At 39.6% G+C, this 24,771-nt stretch overlaps 1 protein-coding gene and 1 long non-coding RNA gene across 2 annotated transcripts in view; both read right to left on the reverse strand.

Moving 5' to 3' along the window:
* Nucleotides 1-24,771, reverse strand: part of LOC134298447 (uncharacterized) — a 374,816-nt gene that overhangs the window by 200,127 nt on the left and 149,918 nt on the right. The window lies entirely within an intron of this gene.
* edem2 (ER degradation enhancing alpha-mannosidase like protein 2) lies at nucleotides 1,714-23,411 on the reverse strand. Its single transcript, XM_003220548.4, has 11 exons — nucleotides 23,218-23,411; nucleotides 19,742-19,852; nucleotides 19,059-19,098; nucleotides 18,516-18,621; nucleotides 16,653-16,778; nucleotides 13,642-13,853; nucleotides 5,900-6,041; nucleotides 5,114-5,238; nucleotides 4,125-4,269; nucleotides 3,053-3,174; nucleotides 1,714-2,269 (listed from the first exon to the last, which is right to left on the reverse strand). The coding sequence occupies exons 1-11, from the start codon at nucleotides 23,310-23,312 to the stop codon at nucleotides 1,769-1,771; spliced, it is 1,725 nt and encodes a 574-aa protein (XP_003220596.2). The 5' UTR covers nucleotides 23,313-23,411; the 3' UTR covers nucleotides 1,714-1,768.

A 24,771-nucleotide genomic window follows, 5' to 3' on the forward strand; every position in this document is an offset into this window, starting at 1 on the left:
ATATAAACAAACCACTGATTCCCATATCAGATAAGATCATATAGGCCTTCTTTAAAATGTTAATGTATCACTTGTGGTTTCATGATATGTTAGATAGTCAACTCATTAATATTTTAAAATTGGGTTGCTGTGTGCTTTCTGGGCTGTATGGACATGTTCCAGAAGCATTCCCTTCTGATATTTCTTCCACATCTATGACAGGCATCCTCTGAGGTTGCTTGCCATAGATGTGGGCGAAATGTCAGGAGAGAATGTTTCTGGAACATGAACATACAGCCCGGAAAACTCACAGCAGCCCAGTGATTCCAGCCATGAAATCCTTCAACGACACATTTTAAAATTGCTTTAAGAATGACAATGGCATACCCCCATGGGGTAGTGGGATGGGATCATCACAGTGGCTTTATCTGACAGGTAGATCACTTCTGATGGTAAAAATGATAGCTGCTCCTCCAGACTGGTACCACAATGAATTAAGGAAAAAGTTAAAGCTCTCTTTCTTCCCTCTGTTGTTTCTTGGTAGCTATATCTTTAACATCTAGCCTAGTTTGGCTGCTAACGATAGTGATGGAAGGTATTATCTTCATTTTGTAGATAGGACAGAGAGCATTCTAGCATTTCTAGTTAGAAATATTCTAGCAAATTCTGCTTTAACTTCAGCCTACTTAGCAGAGGCCTAAGAAACCTAACATAAATGCCCAAGTTCAGTCTTTTCTCAGAGTCCTGGTTAAGTTTAATAATATCAAGAAAACAATGACTCTAAATTAACAGGAAGGTAAGGTAAATTCAATAGTATTAAACATGAGCAGCCTCCTGCATGGGCTGAAACATCAATCAGCTACTTCTCAGTTGTCTCCTAGATAGCCCATTACTGGGCACACAACCTTTAATCTAAGCAAACCCTTAGCAGAGCACCACTTGGAGAAAAAGGTAGGGAGGCAAATGTTATGATCGTCTTGCTTATGCATCCTCCAGAAAAGCATTCCTGAAGGGCTGGGTGCCCCTTCAAGAGCAAAAAGAAAGGAAGAATCAGTACAGGTCATATCTGCATGAATCTTTCACTATGGATCCAAATACTTTCTCTGAATAGGTAGGGCACTTCTGTTAACAAAATAACCAGTCAAATCTAATCTTGCATCTCCAGCAACTCATATATGTTAGCTTCTCTGAAAGGTCTCTCCTGTCAATACCCTTGTTAATTATAGAACTTAGTGATTTATAATAAAATAAAATGATCCATGGCTCCCACATGAGCTTTCAGACACAGTATCCAGGTATTCACAGCCTGGATATATAACATTTTCCCCTCCTCTTTGTTCAGAACATCTTTGTCCAAAGGATAGTTCAAAAGCTTTCTTGCAATATTAATAGCAGTTTAATAATAAAAGGCTCTAAATTTTTAATTCTATGAGGCCAACATGGTTATTAATATCCAATCAACTTTTCTTCTTTTCCTTTGCTCAACTTAGTTCAACAGTACAGGCAATCTCTAAAAATGTTGCGGGGGAAGGGAAATGAAAAAAAAACCCTGAAGTGCAGAAGGTACTTGTGGACGCTGACAACAACAAAGAAGTGTCAGACAGTAGCAAAATATTTGCAAAATATTTCTGCTTTCCACTGTGAATGTTCATCAAAACAAGAGCTACAGTACCTGGCTTTCTTTGAATGACAGTGCCCCCTTAGGTACTTATCAAGAAAACAGCATTAGAAAAGTGCAAATAAAATAGATGTTTATTAAATTCAACAACTCTGAATCAGAGCAAAGGAATCATGTATTGTCAAAGAAGACTTGGCCTAGAACAGCCAGTTTTGAGCTGAAGGGTTGAGTGGGGCAGCTCAGCAGTGGAGTTCTCCTTTTTTCTTTCCGTTTGGAGGATATTTGTTCCTTGCAGTTTTCTGGGGAAGAATCAGTAGAATCTTTTTGGCTGCTCTCTTCCCTTTGATCAGAAGTTCTTGCAAAATTGAACTTCTTGCTTCTTTTGAAAGAATAAAACTCCTGCATTAAATCTTCCACCTCCCACTGCTCCTCCTTCTGTTTTCTGCAACAGTGCAGGGCGGCAGGATCTATTGGGTGGGCTTCAGTATTGAAAATGTATCCACCAGCGCCAAGAATACATTCCCCAGATGGAGTCAGCACGATGTCAAAAGATGACCCGTTGTTATGAATGAAGTTCTCACGGTCAAACAGGAGATACAGGTATTTTACTGTTTCTGCCAAGAAGAAGGACTCCATGCGGTTATCTAGTCTGTGATCTCTCAGGTCTTTGATCTTTTAAAAAAGAAAGGAAAGGAAGGAGTGGTTACACTGCATACCAAAGCTAGACTTTTAACAATTTCAGAAATAACCTGACATTGGCATTGGAGGATCACATAGAAGCAAGAACCAGGGGACTAGTTCTAATGCAATTCTGCCGATTTGGTCAATTGGAAAGCTGCATAAAGGTTTTTGGAGGCCCTAGGCCAGAGCTTTCTAAATTGTGCGTCACGACACATTAGTGTGTTAGCTGCAGTGGATAGGCGTGTCACACAAATGCAGTGAGAAACCTCTGTGTTTATGTGAAATAAGTATATCATATTTTTAAGAAATATAAATGGAAGATTTTCATAAGAGATGCTGTCTCCCCATACATTTCATGATTAAAATTTATTTGTCCGTATATTTTATATAGATTTGTTTAACCACTGGTTTGCCAGTTAAATTGAATTACTGTTATGAAATGATGCATGTTTAAAAATGTGTCATCAACATGAAATGTTTGGAAAGCTCTGGTATAATTAGACATATATAATCTGCTGGGCAAGACTGGTTTTAGAATTAAGTAGAAAGAAGCAATCATATCAGTCAGCAAATAGTAAGTCCCCTTGCCACTCTTATCTGTGAGAAGACAGAGTGCCACAAAATCTGATTTGATTGTGGGAAAAGATGGAGGAGGTGCCATTTATGTTTTTTGCCTCAGGTGGCAAAATGTCTTTGGTTGTTTTTCTTTTTATGCTGGTGACAAACTTGAGAAAAGCCAAACCACTAATAGAAAGTTCAAGAGAAACACTTAACTGTTGCAAAGCCACATTCAACCTTGCAGATTTTTTCTATTGCCTCTACAACATCTCTGCCCAGCTCCAAAAGGGTGGGATCTCCCGTAGCTCGATAGAGATACATGGCACTCTCTATTAGTTCTGCAAAATCCAAAAACAAAGGAAAATATACTTAGCTATATATTTTTTGTATAGGTAGGTATGCAACACATAGAATGTGCCTGATTAGGTCTTTCAAAACTCAGGATACAAGAGATGCTAGAAGAGAGGTCTCCTGCTGCCTGATATGAAATACAAATGTACCAGTTTCCGTCTTATACTGTCAATGCCATCATCTTATAGTATACCAATCTTAAGTGTTGAATTCATTACACTTTGTGTAAACTCTTATCTCAGATAACATTAAAGAAGAATACTATTCCAGACCTATTCAACCATTTAGTTATGTAGGATTTTCTTACCCTGCAATTAGTAAGTGGACTTGAAGAAACCTGAAACAGAAGTAGATTGGTCTAACGCATTGAGAAGAATCATGCACCTCCCAGCTGTTTTTGGGACTATAAGGACCCCCCCCCCCCCAAACACAAGGAACATTCAACATCCTGAGCCATTTCAGACTATATTTTTATATATTCCATAGTACTATGATACTCCTACGATTCTACTTTAATCACTATAATTCCATCCTGGGATCTGCAGAGCATTTAGGATTCTTAATCAGGAAATTGTAATGTTTCCATAAACTATCATGGCCTAGAAATCCACAGAATGCAGCCATGGTAGTTAAAATAGAATCATAATGCTAGAATGGAGGAGTGTGAAAGGGCCCCTTGTTTGAGCAGAAAATCCTCCCTCCCAATATTTTTTTTATTCTGCAAATTGGAAATGACTTCCTTATTTACTATCAATTTCATATGGAAAGGGCATATTACAGAGACTGTTCGGGCTGTAATAATGGTCCTTGGATCTCTGGAGCCTGTCTAAAGGACTGTGCCTAAAACCAGGTCAATCTATTAGACAGTACTGATTATTTAAATCTTATTGACAGAAGGTTAGAAACCTATTACAAAGATGGTTGTTTACAAACTTACCAGGTCTCAGTGGGTATCCTTCACGCTTTTCCACTGTATAGCCCTGAGGGATATTGTAGAACTCCGGCAGCCCACCAAACTGCTTCCAAACAGTGTAATAATTGAGCAATGTCCGCATGGCACTATCTATGTCTCCAATAAGACTCTGTGGGATGGGGAAGGGAACCAATGAGGTAATAAGGAACTGACCACATGAAACTTCACATCACATTTTCTCTTCTAAGTTGACAGGAAAATTGGAGCCACAAATAATAATTACAGGACAGAGTGGCTTTAGTTCAGTGGTTTCCAACCTTTGGGTCTCCAGGTGTTTTGGACTTCAGCTCCCACAGTTCCTAACAGATGGTAAGCTAGGGATTTCTGGGAGTTGAGGTCAAAAACACCTGGAGGCCCAAAGGCTGGGAACCAAAACTTTAGATTCTGATTTCAATTACTATTCTTATGAAATCAGTCCTCTCATTTCTATACAAGAATAACTTTCCCAGGTGTTCAATGGGAGTGGCAACTCACACAGTCAATAGCGAGATTTGCTTCTTAGAATTATTTGTACAACCATTCTTGGCAAACTGCCTTCTACAACACTAACTTTCCTCTATACCAATATCTGCTTTAAGCCTTCTATTTATGGGTTGGGGGAAGGAAACATCTGGCTTATAGAAGCCCCACACCTCAAAGTGAGGAAAATGCCTCCATGTGCCTTCTAAGAAGATAACAGATGCACAGGACAAACTTGCTTCTTGGCAAGAGGTAAGAAGAATATTTCTAGTGCCTCTCTGTGGGTAGTCCAGGAGAGGTGCAACCAGATTGTATTAGATGTATGGGCTTGGTGGGGCAACCTGCCCCAGTTCACAATGCAGCATTATCCAATAGTGGCTGAATATTAGATCCACATTCTACTCACTGGACATTCTACTTTTTCCAGTGCCTATTTTGATTTTCTACAGTGCTAATCCCTAATTGAAACAGTATGGTCCAAGAGAAGCCCTTACCTGTAATCCAGGCCAGTAGGCTTCCAGGGACTGAAAAACTGGCATGGAGACAGTCCCTTTGTACATTTGAACCCAGAGGTACCAATCATCAAATTTCGTATAATTCTTTATAGCTTTGTTATAGTCTATAGAAAAAAGGCAAACCAGAGCCAGTAAAACAGATCAGATGAGAAACATAAAAATTTAGAGCAAAGTATAATGCCTTCCATCTGCAAATATTCCAAGGGATCATCTTTTTGGAAAATGTATCAACCAAATCTCTATTTAAGCTTGAACAAATCATAAGAAGGGCAACACACAGATAACATTTTAAAGGCATGAAATGTGTCTGCAACACAGGGAAAGATTCAAAAGTCTCCTTAAAGCTGATGGACAGGCAAGTAAGAGCGGGCTGACAGTGTTGAATATAATGACTACTTGCCTCAAAGAAATGTTCCTTAGCAAAACCAGATCCATGATTTCTTGTAAAACGCTGGAACAAACAAGACTTCTTACCCCCTATATATGTGTGCTGGCATCAAATATTGAAAATGTCTATATGGTTGTAAATTCAAGGAGAAAGATGACTGAGAAGCAAATGTAACAATAAGAAGTTCTGGACAGCAAAGCAAATTTTCTTTTCTAGTTTTCAAGCGCTAAAGGCCAAGAAATCATGGGAGAATGAAGAGCGAGCTCTCATGCTGATCTAAAGATGTTGTTTTTAACTGTAGCCCTATAAGTAGGTTCCTACATCCATTCACATCATACTTAAGCAGGTTCTTGGATAAAAATCTATGTGTTTCTCACCTAAAAACATGGACATGAGCTCTTCATCTTGCAATAAGATGGCTCCTTTAACAAGATATTCAAAATACGAATCTACTCCTGCTCCAATCCCAGCATCTTGGGCTACCCATTTGGCAGTTACTACATCAACATGATTTCCCACCTGCAAAAGAAAAAAAAAGCATTAAAGCTTTCAAGGTCCATTTGTAACTAGTATAACTGTACATTTCTATATCCATATCAAACAGACCCCAATTAGCTTATTTTTAAGATATGAGTGCATTTTGGGGATGTAAATAAATGCAACATTACCTCATGATCACAAAAAACAACTATGATAGTGCTATGGTTAATGATGCAAGTAGACTCAAGTTGAAAAGATGTCCAGCTCTTGAAGTTTTTTGTAATTAAAGCCACAAGTTGCACAACATGTATTACAGGAACATGGAGTGAGAAGCATGAATTGGGGAAGTTAGACATAGTAAAAGTACATTGGGTGAGCAAGCTAAAATGAATAGGAATGGGATATTTTGAGTCAGAAAATTACAGTGTTTTATTCAGGAAATTAAAAGTTAAGAAGAAAATGGGACAGCGTTAATAATGAGAAGAGAGATAGCCAAAGCACTAAAAGTATATAATACAAAATTAAACTGAATAATATCACTAGAGCCTCAGGGAAACACCATCAATATAACCATAATCCGACTTCCGGGTGCGGCATCATGGCGACCGGTCGAGTGCCTTGAGAGCTCTCGGGCACTAGACTCTTCTGTGACTGATATAGGGGTTGTGTACCCCCTAACTCTGGGCGGATTGAGACCTGGAGGCAGCGAACCACCACATCCTCTGCCAAGAGACCCAGAGGACGCTCTCCCTCAAGGGGAGCGCCCAGGAGGTTCGGCAAGGAGCGGTGGTAGCCGGTCGGAAGAGAATAGACGGGTCGCAAGAAGCCCGATAACGGTCGCCGGCCGCACTTCCCCAAGATGGGAAATATCTTATAAGAACAGCAACAAACAAACAAACAAAAAAAAGGATCGGCGCACAGTGTCTACGGTTCTGGTGCCTGATACAGAAACCAGCTGAGCGAGAATGAAAGAAAGAACAGAACGAAGATCGGCATAAAGAGTAAGGTACTCCATCCCCCTCCCTAAATGAGTCTCCACATTTGATAAGAGGAGAGTCCGAAGGGAAGAGAAAGGACCGGAGGGGAGGAAGAGCCACAATCAAACTTGCTAAATTTATACAAGGAAACGCGGACCAAATTGGGAAGAAAGGATGAATTAAAGATGAATAAGGTCGGACTCATGTGTTAAAGGGGAGGCTGTAAGACATTGAAAGACTTAAAACCTACTTGGAGGAGTGCCAGGTGGGAGGTGGAGAGGCGAAGGTTCGACCTTGGGGCCGGTTTGTTTAGTCTACCAGAGGGTTGACGTCACGGAGAGCCCGAGCCCCGGATGAGAGAGAGAGAGCCGGAAAGGGAAAAGCGGAAGCGGAAGAAAACAACGAAGGGAGACAACAAGAAGTAAGAGGATACCCAGAGCCCCGCAGCAGTCATACCATAGAGTCTGGGGAGGACTGGAAAATATTGAGTGACGTGAGCGGGGCGGCGCGTCAAGAGGTGGGAAAGGAGCGAAGGAGTGAAGGTGGAAGGAGTGTTTATCAAGGACGAGAAGTAGACGAGCGGGCGGAGAGGGCGAGGAAGGACGACCCGGGAGGGAGGCGGATAGCGCGAGGCGAGGACGAGAAGCAGACGGAGTGGATGGAGTGACAGATGGTGATAGAGAAGAGAGGAAGCGAGGTGAGAAGCGAGGACGAGAAGCAGACGAAGCGGGGTTAGAGGAAAAGGAGACGGAGGTAGACAAACAGCACAAGAAGCCAATAAGACGCGAGACTGAACATAAGAATAAGAGAAATAAGGAGGGAATAGTAAGAACTTCTATGGACTTCTATGGACAGATAAAATACTGGGAAGGTACAACAGAACATTAGAAGGGTTAAGGGGGGGAAAGAATAGAGGGGGTAAAGAGAGAGTAAAGAGGTGGGGAAAGGAACCCTTTTCTTTGTAAATATACAATTACATAGCCCCTCTCAACCTTAGCAAAAATCCCAACATTTGTATATAGCTTATCCCCTCCTTCATTAGACGAATTGTGACCTTTGGGCAAAGAGGTTCAGTGTCTTCCCCGGATAGTTTCCTCTACTACAATAGAACTTTTAAAACTATATGGTAACTACACAAAACAAAACGTGAAATATTGTTAATTCTTAATTCTTAATTGCTCACCATTGTAATAGAATCTTTCGACTTCTAAACTGATATTACACCATAAGAAGATGACCACCCCAAAGGCAAAGATGGAAGACAAGAAACCACTCCCAAGGAGGGGATCAATTCCAGAGGAAGTGAATCTGAAAGACGTGATGAGAGAACTTCAGAGAATTGTGGATAATCAAAAAACGTTTCAGGACCAGATGTTAACGATGAAGAAAGAACTAACCGAAGAATTCGTAGAAATGAAAAAAGAAATGAAGGGGCTGCAGGAAGATATTAAAGGGATAAAAGAGGACAGTAAAAAATTAGAAACGACGCAAGAAACTATCAAATCTAAATTAGAAAAATTGGAAGTAAAGAGTGTCAAACTGGAAGAGAGACAGGAAAAATTAGAAAGAAAGGAATTGGAGTGTCAAATAAGAATTAGAAGCATAGTAGAAGAACCAAAAGAAAACATAAAACAAATAGTAACACAAATCCTAGCAGACCTGTTACAAATACAGGATGAAGAAATGGAAGATAGTCTAGAGAGAGTATTTGGAGTAACCACAAACTTCTCAAAAAGAAACAAAGTGGCAAGAGACGTGGTGGTTCAGTTTGAGAGAAGAAAGACTAGAGAAGAAGTGCTGAAGATGAGCAAGAAAAACACTATCCGTTTCAAAGGAATAAAGGTAACAATTCTCAAAGAACAGGCATCAAGTACGATGCAAAAACGGAAGAAATATCTTTTTCTTACGGAAGAACTCAAGAAACGTCAAATTAGATTTAGGTGGGAACGGAAAGAAGGCATTATGGCCACCTATAAACAAGAACAACACTGGATAACAACGGAAGACAAAGCCAAGGAATTCTATAAAATGCTTATGAAGGAAAAAACAAAACCCAATCCGAACATCAGCCCTTTGGAAGAAGAACGAGAAAAGAAAAGAGCCAGAGCCACCTCACCAGAAAAGTACTCTACCAATCACGAGACACAACCACCAAACCTAATTGATCTAGAAGAAGGAAAAGAAAGTTAGAAACAAAATATGGAAATAAAATGTCACTCTAACAATATTAATGGAATAAATTCATCTAATAAAAGAAGTAGACTATTTAATCACTTAAGGAAGTCGAGATTTGATTTAATCGCCCTCCAAGAAACTCATATCTGCCAGAGACAGGAAGCTCTATTAAGCCAAAAAAGTTTAGGCATAGAATTCTTCTCCTCTGCTAAGGAAAAAAAAAAGGGGGGTAGCCCTATACATAAATGAGAAATTGAAACCTGTACCAGCCTTTAAAGATGAGGACGGTAGAATGGTAGGTGCAAAAATTTGGCTGGATAATCAGGCAATCCTAATTTGCAACATATATGCACCAAATGGTACAAAACGACCTTCCTAAAAAATTTAAGAAAGAAAATAGACCAGCAAGAATTTGATGATTTAATAATTCTGGGAGACTTCAATGGAATAATTAATTCAGAAATAGATAAAAAAGGGAATCCAACAAATAAACAAAAGAATAAACTAACAGGTAAATTACCAGTAAAATTTATAAAGGCACTTCAAGAGTGGGACTTAAATGATGTATGGAGATGTCATCATGATAAAGAGAGAGACTACACTTATTTTTCGAACAGGCATTGTACGTGGACGAGAATTGATATGGTCTGGATGACTCCCCCACTGATCCCCAAAGTAGAAAAAATTAAAATTGCCCCCCGATACATCTCAGATCATGGCCCAATAGAATTTACAATTAACAGGACCCAGAAGAAATTTAACTGGAGATTAAATGAAAATCTTATTAGAACAGAAGAAGACATCACTAAAAATAAAAAAATTCTCAAAGAATATTTCGAAATAAACAATACAATAGATGTCCCCACACAAGTGATTTGGGATGCGAGTAAAGCATACATGCGGGGACATTTTATCCAACAAAACATCCTGAAAAATAAAATAAAAAGGGAGAAAAGGACTAAGTTATTAGAAGAAATTAGTATAAACGAGAAAAAATTAAAACGGGAACCAACAAATGGGAAATTAATACAAGATTTGGAATTATTAAAAAATCAAATGATCTCATTAGATTTAGAAGAAACAGCCAAAAAATTGAAATTCCTTAAGCAGAAACACTTTCAAAATGCCAACAAACCGGGAAAATGGCTGGCCTGGAAAATTAAAAAGAAAAAACAGGGAAATACTATATTGGAAATAAATTCAGACGGGAACAGATTCACAACAGAGCAGGAGATAGCGGCCCAATTTAATAAATTCTACAGTAAATTATACTCGAAAGACCATATCAGGAAGGATAAAATAGGGGAATTTCTCAGCAAACAAAAAATAGCTAAAATATCGGAGAAACAAAGGGAACTATTAAATAAAGAAATATCGGAGAAGGAGATCCTAAAAGCAATAAACAATATGGAGAATAACAAAGCCCCCGGCCCGGATGGATTAAACGCGCTCTATTATAAGACATTCGCGGAAGAATTGATTCCATTTCTAAAGAAAATTATGAATGACGTCTTAAACAATAAAGAATTGCCAAATTCTTGGCGCTATGCAACGATTACGGTAATCCCAAAAGAGGGACAAGACCTAAAGAATGTGAAAAACTATAGACCTATCTCCTTGCTAAATTCGGACTATAAAATATTCACAAGTATACTTGCAGAAAGACTCAAGACATTTTTGATGGAATGGATAGGAGAGGAGCAAACGGGGTTCTTGCCTCAAAGACAAATGAGGGATAATGTGAGGGAAATCGTAAATATAATTGAGCACTATGAATGCACAAAAAAGGAAGAATTGGCTTTATTAACAATTGATATGGAAAAAGCATTCGACAATTTGAATTGGGATTTTTTCAAACTATTGATAAAAGAATTGGACATGGGATACAAATTTACTAATGCGATCAATCAAATTTACGACAAACAAGAAGCTAAAATAAAAATAAACGCATCAGAATCCAAAAATTTCATAATTCAGAAAGGAACTAGGCAGGGTTGTCCCCTATCCCCTCTCCTATTTATTTCCTCAATAGAAATTTTATTAAATGCAATCAGAAAGGATCACCAACTAAAAGGTACTAATATTAGGAAGTGCAATTACAAAATTAGAGCATTCGCCGATGATTTGATCTGTATAATAGAGGACCCAATTAGAACAATAAAACTATGGCTAGCAAAATTTAAAGAATTTGAAGAAATCTCAGGACTAAAAATAAATTTAGATAAAACCATGATACTAACTAAAAACATAACGAACTCTAGACAGAAGAGACTAACAGAGATAACGGGAATCCAAATTAGAAAAAAGATTAGATATTTGGGCATAATTATAACGGCTAAAAATTCTCAACTTTTGGAAAATAATTACGACACCAAATGGAAAGAAATTAAAAGGGATCTAGAAAAATGGAAACATCTCAAACTCTCACTGCTAGGGAGAATATCAGCTATAAAAATGTCCATACTCCCAAAAATGATCTTCCTTTTCCAAAATATCCCAATTATAAGAAGTATTCAAAGATTCAAAAATTGGAATAAGGACCTGAGTAAATTTATTTGGGGGGGAAAGAAACCTAGAATTAAAAGAACACACTTGATAGATGAGAAAAAAAGAGGGGGTTTAGGTTTACCTAACCTCCAGCTTTACCATGATGCGTGCGGACTAACTTGGATCAAAGATTGGGCAACACTCAAAAAAACACTCAAAATTTTGACATTAGAAGGGGCAGATTTGAGATCAGGGTGGCACGCATACCTTTGGTATGACAAAAAATCAATAGAAAAAAATTTTGGGAACCACTTTATCCGATCTTCACTAATGAAAATCTGGGACAAATACAAAAGGAGATTCCATCTAAAAACACCTTTATGGATATCACCACTAGAAGCCTGTGAAAGAAAAGAATTAGGAAGAGACAACTGGCCAAGATATAAAGATATCCTAATAAGGACGAATAATAACTACCAAATAAAGAGTCAGGAAGATGTGAGTAAGCATTTCACAAATATAGGCTGGTTTCAATACATCCAGCTAAAAGAATATTATACCAAAGACAAGAAACTAGGATTTGAGGATCAGGAAGGATACTGGGAAATGATTATGAAATTAGAAAAAAAGGTGATATCCAAAATCTATAAAAAATTACTAGAATGGGAAACAGAAACGGATTTGATCAAAGAGTGTATGTCAAAATGGGCAAAAAATTTGGGAAAATCAATACAACTGGCAGAATGGGAAAAATGTTGGAACACAAGACTCAAACACACGTATGCAATGGATCTGAAAGAAAACTGGATTAAAATATTTTACAGATGGTATTGGACACCACAAAAAATGGCCAAATTTAACAAAAATGCTTCAAATAAATGCTGGAAATGTGGAGTAGAAGTGGGGACGTTCTACCACTGTTGGTGGACATGTAAAAAAGTGAAAGTCTATTGGAAAGAGGTACATTGGAGAATTCAAAAGATGTTGCAAATTAGGATTGATCTGAACCCAAAATACTTCCTCCTGGGAATGTTAGATATAGATAAAGATAGAAATAAGGAAGTCTTATTTAATTACCTAACAACTGCAGCTAGAATGAATCTAGCCAAATTTTGGAAAGATAAAGAAATCCCTGAGATAAGAGGCTGGATAAGCAAAGTTTGGGAGATTATGAACATCGATATATTAACCTTTTGGCTACACAATACTAATGGCAGACCGATGAAACAGACGAATTGGGAATTGGTCAAAACGTATTTGAAGGAAGAAAAATATAACATAATTATCTGATATGCCACAGAAGACAAGACAGATTAAATATTGAAATATGTAAATAAACATGATTTTTACTTCAGAGACACTAGATAGAATTGGTTGGGAAAAACCAAATATAGCTCAAAATTAAATACTGGATAAGATACTGTGTAAAGATGGAAGTCAATCCTATTTTTAGTGGGGGTGGGGATTGGGTGGTTTTTTTTTTTTTGGGTTTGTTTTGTTTCTGTCTAGTCACTACTTTGTCACTTCTCCAAACCCCTATTCCCTCATTTCATCACTATTTTCTTTAGTCTGACACTTAGATCTTGCTTTATTGTATGTAGAAAATACCAATAAAATTGTTTGCAAAAAAAAAAATATAACCATAATCCAAGTTTACGCTCCAACTACAGAGGCAGAAGAAGAAACCAAAAGCTAAGTGATGTAATGTGATCACAGGCAAATCAAGGCAAAATGACTAATCTAAGACTGTTGCACTTTGAATGTATGAGAAGACTTTAGAAAGGACAATAAAGTGTGGTAAGATAGAAGGCAGCAGGAAAAGAGGAAGACTGTATTACAGATGGATAAGCTCAAGGAAGCCATAACCTGTATCTGAAAGATCTGAGCAGAGATACTGAAAGGGTGACTTGGAGGTCTCTCATTCATGGGGTCACCAACAGTCAAAGTCAACTTGATGACAATTAACAACAACGAAGTGTGACAGGATCTTTACCACTCACCAGGCCAATATCTGACCGATTTTTCCAAAGGGTCTTAAGAGCCTTTCTGGCAACATCTTCAAATACTGGGTCACCTGTGAGATGGCTTAGTGTAGCAAACTCCAGTATAAATGTACCGATACCAGCAGTACAGGTAATTGGTGTCTCTCCAGGGTTTACTCCATGTAGTAAATTCACTGTCCCATAGGGCATTCCGGTTGGTGTCTGGAAGGCTTCAAAAGAAAGGCACATAATGACTTTCAAATTATCCTAATTTTAATATAGCAGTATATTTGGGAAAATTATTGGGTGATAACAGTTCTGCTATTAATGATTTAAAATAAAAACAAACTCTGGTTTCATATATATGAGCTACTATTAAAACAGGGTGTATGCCACACATTCACAGATTTGGTACATAACACAGCAAATTGTTCAGGCCTTGGTGGTGGGGTTCTGTGTTTGTAAAATCTTCATTGTTTTTTGTGTTGTTTTACTCTTAAGTTGTTAATATATGTAAAAAAAAATTTTTTTTAAATAACACAGCAAATTGTTTTCTGGCACAAAAAAAATGCTTCTTGAGAATCTCAACCTTCAAGCTAATTAAAATGGGGATGTTTCTTGCCTTCCTGGTTGCACAGAAGTTCTTGAAAATTGCAGAACTGAGCAATAAAGGCTCAAAACCAGTGCTTTGTGAACTTATAGATATGCATTTTACTTGATGTATTTTAATGCTTTTAAAATATTTTAACTCTTCTTTAACATATAAAGATGCATCTAATAAACAATGTAACAAAATTCTGCATTCTTTGGATGGTGGTGCTTTGCTTTTTCCCCAGAGCAACAGTGACAAATCTATAATGGTCAATAAATTATTTCTATACATTATTTTACTGCCAGTTCCTTATTTAAGAATTCCAGGTTCATTGCCTCTTTATTTGAAAGGATGCAGCATAGGTCTAAATGTCCAATACTTCACTATTAAATGGGCATATAAATATTTAGTGTTCTCAATGGCATGTATGGAATTTTTTCCCCTGGATTACAAGTTCTCAGAATTTCAGCCTTATAGTCCAAAACAGTATACAGGCAGTCCCCAAGTTATGAACAAGACAGGTTCTCTAGATTTGTTCGTAAGTTGAAACAGGTAATGTGTTGTCGAAGGCATCCTGCCTGAGGATGCCTGCTATAGATGTGGGAGAAACGTTAGGAGAGAACACTTCTGGAACATGGCCATACAGCCCGGAAAACATACAACAACCCTGGAACAGGTAAATTTTTAAAGTGTAACTCCAGCCAAAAATGTGTATTTTTTTAAACCTTTGGATAACATAGGGAAGGGTTAACCCCTCTGTAGTGTTTGTTTTGCTGTCTGTTCAGAAGATTTCACCCCACGTTCTGTCCCTGTAATTGGATTTTGACAAATTTGGCTTGTTGTGGAAACAAGGATTGGTGATAAAGCTTCAGTAGAGACACTTTTTCCCCACAATAACTCTTTCAGGAATAACTTTCCCATCCAAAGGGTACATTTATCTCACTTCCTGTTGTCTCATCTCTGCTCTTAACTATGAGTCGCTTTTAAATTGGGTGTTCGTAATTAAGGGACTGCCTGTATTGTGAAATTATTGTTTTTATTTTTTTAAAGGAAGCAAATGAGGAGAAAAGGGAACAATTGTGATTTTGCAGCCTAAACTCCTCTTGCTGGAAGTAAAATGATTAGCACTATGGTCAGGGAGAAGTGAAGCAGTCCTAAGTGACTCCCCCAACAAGCCCAAATGATTTATCAGTCCCCAATCTCACTGCTGAAGCACTTTTGGATTACCACACCAACTGAATAAACTTCAAAAATAGATTCAAAGCACTTTTAGAGGCCTAAAAAGAGAGTTCCCTGATTTTTTTGAAAAGCACTCCTTCAACATGAGTTGAGAGAGTGGTATGAGGTGAGTATAGAATAATGTTGTGGAATCGTAAGTGATTCCGTTAATGGCTGGGGAGCTTCAAACCTATGCTACCAGCCATGTATGATAATGTCTTTAATGGCTCAGTAGGGTTCTCTTTGCCATTTCTTTCTTTATTCTTAGATATATTTCACTTTTCGCTTCCTGTTTCTCATTAAATCATGCAACCAACTGAAACAAATTTTATACTTGGAAACAAGTGAAGTTTTTTTTTGAACATTTTGCATAATTTAATTTATATCTATCTCACATCAAGAACAGTGTCTTTTTTTTCTTGGTTAAATTTTCTTGGACCATTACTTTCTTCTAAGGCTGGGAGTCTGTGACTTGCCTAAAGTCAGCCAGTGGATTTTCATGGCTGAGCAGGAATTTGAACTCTGGTCTCCAGACTCACAGTCCAATGCTCAAAGTAGTACACCATGGTGGTTATCTTATACATGGCATTAGTTGATATCAGTTCATGTCTAGATGCACACGGAAGCTATGATGTTACTCACCTCACTGCCATGGTTTTAAGTATTTTTTTGTTTCTTTTGTAAACTCTTTTACAAATGGAAGATTCTGAATTCCATATTAATTTCTTCATTTAGAAACATTCTAGCCATGATCTACACTTATTCTGTTTCCAATAGAAATATGTATATAATTTCTGGTGTGCACTGCTTATGATTTCATTAATAAACCAATCTAAAATGAAGTACAGTAGAGTCTCACTTATCCAAGCTAAACGGGCCGGTAGAAGCTTGGATAAGTGAATATCTTGGATAATAAGGAGGGATTGAGGAAAAGCCTATTAAACATCAAATTAGGTTATGATTTTACAAATTAAGCACCAAAACATCATGTTATACAACAAATTGACAGAAAAAGTAGTTCAATACGCAGTAATGTTATGTTGTAATTACTGTATTTACGAATTTAGCACCAAAATATCATGATATATTGAAAACATTGACTACAAAAATGGCTTGGATAATCCAGAAGCTTGGATAAGCGAGGCTTGGATAAGTGAGACTCTACTGTACCACAGAAGGAAGGGGGAGATTAATTCTCAATCTCTTTAAGTACAGTCACCTGGTAAAAGTTTTCGAGCTGCGTCCTGTGCCATCCTCAACAATGGCCCAGAGCATGGCCATCCTGCTTCCACTTCAACACCTGCTTTCTTAGACAACAAATGAGCAGACAGGAGGCCACCAACCACTGCAAGTGGGCAGACAACACTAATTTAGAATCACAGTAATACTGTCAAGTGTGCAAACATGAGTGATCACTTTCTTTTCAGAGGCAACAAAAGAGCCAATCGTTCTATCCACTTTCTCCAGGAATACCAAATAAGTTTCCAATGTTGCCCTTAGTCACTGTAAGGAATATATTATTTAAACCATTAAAGATTTAATTAAAGCAGCAGCTTTCCTCAATCTAGTACAGTCATCCCTGATGATTGGCCATCTTGCCATGCGTTCCAAGATATCTTAAAGCCACTGGGATGGAGGAAGAAGAACCAGTGGCTTAACAATAAATTCAGAAAACTCACAAACCAAAGAACAAACATATCACATAATCCTAAGAACACAAGAGCAGCTCTGTTGGATCTGACCAAAAGTTCATCTAATGCCAGATCCCTGTTTCTGCCAGCTAGAAGCATTCAGGGAGCATTTAAGCTGGGCATGAAGACAAGAAGTTTCATCCTTGCATATGGTATTGAGGTACATTACAGCTCAGCAAGGAAATTCCATTAGCTTTATTTATAAAGAGGCTCTAATCACTGTGTAGTTACAACAGAAGGATTTTCCATGTTATTCCCCTCACAGAAAAGAATAACAAGCTCATCTCCTTTTTAAGGCATTCTATTATTTATGGCTATTATTCACTAACACTACAGTCCTACCAAGGCTCCTACCTTCTGATAGCATGAAGACTCTGCCTGTAATCCAACTAGACCAGTGGTTTTCAGCCTGGGGTCCCCAGATGTTTTTGGCCTTCAACTCCCAGAAATCCTAAAAGCTGGTAAACTGGCTGGGATTTCTGGGAGTTGAAGGCGCAAAACATCTGGGAACCCCAGGTTGAGAACTACTGAACTAGACAAAACAGTGGCAATTAGGAGGTGAAAACTCTGCTTTTATAACTCTAACCCTCAGGCAGCACTAGCTGTAGCAGGAAACCGATCCTGGATGTGTTTGCCAGGCAAAACACAGCAGCACACCAAGACCTTATTGGACAAGAAGATGTGTTATGAGTTATATACAGGTATACTCTGTTTAAAAGACAGGCTTATATAGCAATAGCAGTTCCTTCCGTTTTGAATGTGGGTGCAGTTTTGTTTAATATCCAGTTAGAACTAGATGGGACAGATTGGCCTGCTTTGTACAGTGAGTCCAGTTTGTCTTGTTCTTTCTGACAGCTTTGTTCATATTTATGGCTCTGGCCACTGTAAAGTTATGGCTTCTTCCTTGTCTCTCTAAATTTCAAGAAAAACAGAAATGCCTCAAATAGCAAAATATATTTGGTTTAAGGCAAAACATGGTTGTAGTTACCTCCCACAAAGCAAGGAAATTCAGGTCATAGATTCAGCCCCCAAGATACAGGTATGTAGAACATGTAGCCTTTTAGATATTGGTGAACCTCATTTCCTATTACCCCTCATCTAGGCAGTGTGGTCCAACCTTCAGTCACTTGAGGGCCAATCAAACTTAAGTATAGGAATATGAAGGCCAGAGACATTGCAGAAAGAAAACATTTCTTAAAAACTTAAAGCGGTAAGAAGGGTAAAAGATTTTTTTTCCAAATGTTCAATTAAAATATTTTTCCAGTAAGAAGGGCAAGAGCAAACAAAAATGAATTGGTGGGCTGCCGGTTAGACCCACTGATCTAGGCTATGACAAATAGAAGGTTTTATGCCAATGTTTCCCCGATTCTGTTTTAAAGAGTTTGGCTCACCTCTGATATTGGTTTCAAAGACAGAAGCGTTTACATCAATATCGAAGTTCACGCCTTCTTGCAGCACACTGACAACTCTCTGGAACTCAGATATGTTACCCAAAATCTAGACATAAAATTTTAAAAACTGAATTCACATCTGATTGCTTATAATACAGCAAATATTTACAATAAGAAAAAAGATCAAGTCTAAATTACAACTCCCCTCAAGAAACCCAAAATGACAAAGATGCCAACCTACATTCTTGCTTGAACTGGAAACTATTTGCCCTGCCTGAAAATGCACAAATGAAAAGTACGTACCAAAAAGTTATGGAGATGATTATATTTCTAATCCTGATGCAGAACATATTAAAAAATGTATAACATTGAAGCTGTAAAAGTAAACATTTTTCATAACCTCTCAACAAATGGAGAAATTGAAATGGCAAGGATGAGAAACAGAACTCATTCTTTATCTGCAAAGGGCATACTTGACAAATAGGCAACATGCAAGAAATTTAGGAAAAAAGAAGCTGATGCTGAAGTATGGTTCTTACTTACTAACAGGGTATCCAGTGCATCGATCAGTGTAAGAGAAAAACTGAAAAAGAACAAATGACAATAATAAAGCAGTGTCTTGTGGAGGGAAAGGTTACATCAGCCAACAGAGGCACGGGGAAATGCACTTTGTCATTGAACCAAAGGGCTTCCTGCTTCCAGGACATTAGGAACAAAGTTGATGAGTTATGTGCCGAGCACCCTGATGCCCAAAGAGTCCCCAGTTCACCATGGCCAGAAACCCAATGGGAGGAAAGAAGAGGGCAAATTAGGTGGAGGACTTTTCTTACATGAGGTCCTGCAAAAAGCAGGCACTCCAGATGCTCCCCGGGCTGTCAGTATACTTTCCATCCTTTTAGAAAAAAAAGTGGGAAGAGAAAATCCCCCCCCCATATGATTCATTTTTTATTTACAAGTAGCAGTTAATGGGGTTGCTCACTGACTGGGAGGGAGGCCAATGTGTCTGGAAGCGAACAGCTAGCACCAAAAAAGTTTTGGGTTTTGGAGTATTTTAGATTTCTTGATAAGAGAAACTTAACCTGTGTTGTCAGGCTTGCACAGACTGATTTACTTTCTCTCAACTATTTCATGTCTGCCACAAGTTCAATGTGTTCTACCAGATTACAAAGTTCTATAAGAAAGGTATAATGGCTTTAACATTCTTTCAGCAAAGAGAAAGCGAGTACCTTCCCCAAGTATCCTGCCCATCACACGTCAATGGACGGAGTTCATCATATGGGAAGGCATTTTCTAGGTAGTTATCATAAGCATGATAAAACATGGACTTGACTCGTTCTCTAAAGGGAAAAAGAGGATTATGTTAGAAGCACTGCTGAAAAGCAATTCATGTAAAACAAATGAGGTCCTCTTTCTATTGTTAACTCTACAAATATTAGGACAGCATGAGAAACAACATGTTCCCCGGCATCCCTCACAGTTCAGCATAGCCTAAAGCCTATCTTCCATTGCCCCGCCTACAAGGTTTCCAGAAAATGAATGAATGTGTGTGCATGTATGAGTGTGTGTGTATATGTATATGTGTGTGTCTAGGTGATTGGGGCACCTAACCCAATCAAGCTTCTGTTTGAATCTTCTCTTCACAATCTTCTCTTCTCTTCTCTATGATACATTTTTATTCTAGAGAAGTTTGATATGAATGATATATATATATAGGTGTGTGTGTGTGTGTGTGTGTAATTTGAAATACATATTCTGGAACACACACATACATATATATGGATATGGTTATTTATTTATTATATTTTTATCCTGCTCTATTTCACTCTGACTCAGAGCAGCTTATAAGGTAAAAGTATTCCCCTGACATTACGTCTAGTCGTGTCTGACTTTGAGGGTTGGTACTCATCTACATTTCTAAACCAAAGAGCTAGCATTGTCCGTAGACATCTCCAAGGTCATGTGGCCGGCATGACTGCATGGAGTGCTGTTACCTATATTTTTGAACTGCTAGGTTGGTAGAAGCTGGGGCTAATTCACCCCGCTCCTCGGATTCGAACCGTTCGGTTGGCAAGTTCAGCAGCTCAGCGGTTTTCTCTGCTGCACCACCAGGGGCTCCACTAGGAGCGACTTATTGTTCGGCAAAATTCAGTGCCACATATACATAACAAAAATAAAAAGCAATACATAACATAATTAGCTAAAAATAAATGGAAATATAAAAACAAATTACAATCCATACATATATTCCAGAATATATTCCATATATGTTCGACATCTATCCCAATCAAGCTTCTCTCCTCCTACCTCTATATAAAGGCCATATTTTCCAAATATTTCTTGGGTATTATTATTATTGTCTTTATTTATACCCTGCGTTTCTCCTCATGGGGCCTCAAAATGACTAACACTAAACACTAAACAAATTTAAAAGCTGGAATACAAATGTTAAAAAGCAATTAAATAGTAACAGTGTGGTAAAAACAATATTAAAATACAGCAAATACATTAAAATTGCCTTTAAAACTCACATTCCCCAAAATATGCCATATAATGAGGTTCCAGCCAAGAAGATGGCGATTGTAGTATTTACTAGAGCTACAGAGAATAGTTAAATTAGGTGACTTAAACCTAGTTTTCAAGTAGCACCCATGCAACAGATGTTATTTTGAATTGACACTCCACACAGTAACACAGCTGCAGCACTTCTTTCTGTTTTCAATTTGCTGAATTGCTTAGTGTCATCTTGGGATGAGGTCTATCTCAATACCCTCTGGAGAGGTCATTCCCAAAGATCCACTGCTGTGACTTGTGTCCATTGACAGCTTCCTCTTTTTTTATTATCCCCAGGAGCAAAAAACTTAATTACTATTGCTCCTTATAATCATTTCATCATTACTGAGAGCCTAGGACAGGCATGGACAAACTTGGGCCCTCCAGGTGTTTTGGACTTCAACTCCCACAATTCCTAACAGCCTACCAGCTGGGATGCTTGAGTTTTTCGGGCTGTATGGCCATGTCCCAGAAGCATTCTCTCTTGATGTTTCACCCACATCTATGGCAAGCATCCTCAGAGATTGTGAAGTATACTGGAAACTAAGTAAAAGGGAGGTTTATATATCTGTGGAAGGTCCAGGGTGAGAGAAACTACTCTCGTCTGTTGGAGGCAAGTGTGAATGCTGCAATTAATCACCTTGATTAGCATTGAAAAGTCTTGCAGCTTCAAGGCCTGGCTGATTCCTGCCTGGGGGAATCCTTTGTTGGGAGGTGTTAGCAGGCCCTGATTGTTTCATGTCTGGAATGTCCCCCCCTTTTTTCCCCAGAGTATTGTTTTCAGATTTACTGTCCTGATTAAAAAAATTTTTTAAATACTGGTAGCTAGATTTTGTTCATTTTCATGGTTTCCTCCTTTATGTTGAAATTGTCCACATGCTTGTGGATTTCAATGGCTTCTCTGTATAGTCTGACATGCTGGAATCAGGTAGGAATCAACCAGGCCTTGAAGCTAAAAGGCTTTTCAATGTTTTTGTGTGTGTGTCAGGAGCGACTTGAGAATCTGCAAGTCGCTTCTGGTGTGAGAGAACTGGCCATCTGCAAGGACGTTGCCCAGGGGATGCCTGGATGTTTTGATGTTTTTATCATCCTTGTGGGAGGCTTCTCTCATGTCCCCGCATGGAGCTGGAGCTGATACAGGGAGCTCATCCGTGCTCTCCCTGGGTGGGATTCGAAACTGGCAGCTTTCAGATCAGCAACCCAACCTTCAAGTCACGAGGCTTTAATCCACTACGCCACTGGGGGCTCCTTTTCAATGTTAATCGAGGTGATTAATTTGCAACATTCACACTTACCTCCAACAGACAAGAGTTCCTTCTCCCACCTTGGATCTTCCACAGATATATAAACCTCATTGACCTAGTTTCCAATATACCACACAACCTCTGAGGATGCCTGCCAGAGATGTGGGCAAAACATCAAGAGAAGAATGCTTCTGGAACATGGACATACAGCCTAGAGGGCGGTAGGAATTGTGGGAGTTGAAGTCCAAAACACCTGAAGGGCCGAAGTTTACCCATGCCTGGCCTAGATTATATGCAAGTCAATTTTTTTTTCCGTGTCAGGGGCAACCGGAGTTGCTTCTGGAGTGAGAGAATTGGCTGTCTGCAAGGACGTTGCCCAGGGGACGCCCTGATGTTTTTGATGTTTTTACAATCCTTGTGGGAGGCTTCTCTCATGTTCCCGCATGGAGCTGGAGCTGATAGAGGGAGCTCATCTGTGCTCTCCCCGGGTGGGATTCGAACCTGGCAGCCTTCAGGTCAGCAACCCAACCTTCAAGTCACGAGGCTTTTATCCCCTAGGCCATCGGAGCCTCCTATGCAAGTCAATGAATGCTCCTGTCAGCAAACATTTGATTGATCTTCAGTCTGCAGCCTCCCATTTTATTTCAGAGGCAGGACTACTGCTGCCATCTCCCTCCTCTCCTGGCCATGGGTGCATCTACATTGCAGAATTAATGCAGTTTGGCACCACTTCAGCTGCCCTGGCTCAATGCTATGGAATCCTGGCAGCTGCCGTTTGCTGAGGCAGGAGAGTCTGAAGACCTTGCGAAACTACAGCTCCCAGGATTGGACAGCACTGAGCCAGGGCAGTTCAAGGGGTGTCTTAACCGCATTGGTCCTACAGTGTAGACGCCCCGCGCCCGGCTCACCTGTAGTGGGCGACGTCGACGGCCTTCCCCGCGGCCGGGGGCAGGTGAAGAACCCACAGCCAGACCCAGCCCAACGGGTGGAGTGAGCGCCGCATCTAAAAGGCGCCGCCGAGGAGGAAGCAGCCCCGCAGCCAGCCTCGCCCAGCCATGCAGACACCCACCCGATGGGACCGTCTCTTCCGGGTTCCGCCCCCTTCGCCCTCCATGCTCCAATCAGGGCCTCCAGCACGGCCCCCGCCCACCAGAGGGGTGACGCGAAGCGTGCGGATTGGTGCGGCGCTCTCGCCCAGCTCCAATGCGATTGCGCACAGCCCTAAAGCGGGACCTCAAGGGTGGTGGGCGGGGCTTCTCTTGCTTGGCCAGTCGGCGCTTTGGCAAGGCTCGGCAGCTAGAGGGCGCTGCAACTACACCAGGCATGGGCAAACTTCGGCCCGCCCTCCTGGTGTTTTGGACTTCAACTCCCACAATTCCTAACAGCCGGTAGGCTGTTAGGAATTGTGGGAGTTGAAGTCCAAAACACCAGGAGGGCGGGCCGAAGTTTGCCCATGTCTGGTGTAGATGCATGCTAGGTGCAGAGGGTGTGCACTGTAAATGGTTGGGCTAGGGTGTCGCTCCTGAGACGAAATAAAAAATCTGCCATGACTCAATACTATATAATTGTGGGAGTTGTAGTATTACAAGGTCTTTAGCTTTCTCTAACAAAGTCCTGGTACCTCCCCAAAATACAACTCTCAGGTTTCCATAGCATTGAACTTAGGCTTCTTCCACACAGCTCTATAAAATCCACATTGAACTGGATTATATGGCAGTGTGGACCCACAGAACTCAGTTCAAAGCAGATATTGTGGATTATCTGCCTTGATATTCTGGGGTATATGGCTGTGTAGAAGGACCCTCAGACCGTTAAAGAACCTGATACTCATTTGTGATCTCCTTTCCAAGTACTAACCCAGGCAGATCTTGCTTAGCTTCCAAAATCAAATGGGATCTGGTGCCTTTAGGGTGCTTAGTCCTTTTGGAGGATCCCAGGTCTACAATCTTGTTTGCATTCATAACTATTTATAACCATATGCATATAATATATGGGATATCCTTGAGGTCATGCAGCTCTTGGGAAACTTTGGCCCTCCAGGTGTTTTGGACTTCAACTCTTACAATTCCTAACAGACAGTTAGGAGTGATAATGAGGACAGAGGTAGGGCATTTGTAACCTTCAAGATATTGAACTACAGCTGTCATCATCAATGTCCACTCCCAAAATTGGCTGAAACTAGGTCTTAGCAATATCTGAAAGGACATGGTTTTTCCACATCAGTCAGTATGCATATATCACCTACATAGGAGGGAATAATAACCATGCACTGACACTTGCTGAGGACATATACAAGCAGAGGCTGGATGGCCATCTGTCGGGAGTGTTTTGAATGTAATCTTCCTGCTTCTTGGCAGGGGGTTGGACTGGATATCCATGCGGTCTCTTCCAACTACAGTAGAGTCTCACTTATCCAACACTCGCTTATCCAACGTTCTGGATTATCCAACACATTTTTGTAG

This window comes from Anolis carolinensis, chromosome 4 (genome assembly GCF_035594765.1).
Source record: "Anolis carolinensis isolate JA03-04 chromosome 4, rAnoCar3.1.pri, whole genome shotgun sequence".
NCBI lineage: Eukaryota > Metazoa > Chordata > Lepidosauria > Squamata > Dactyloidae > Anolis > Anolis carolinensis.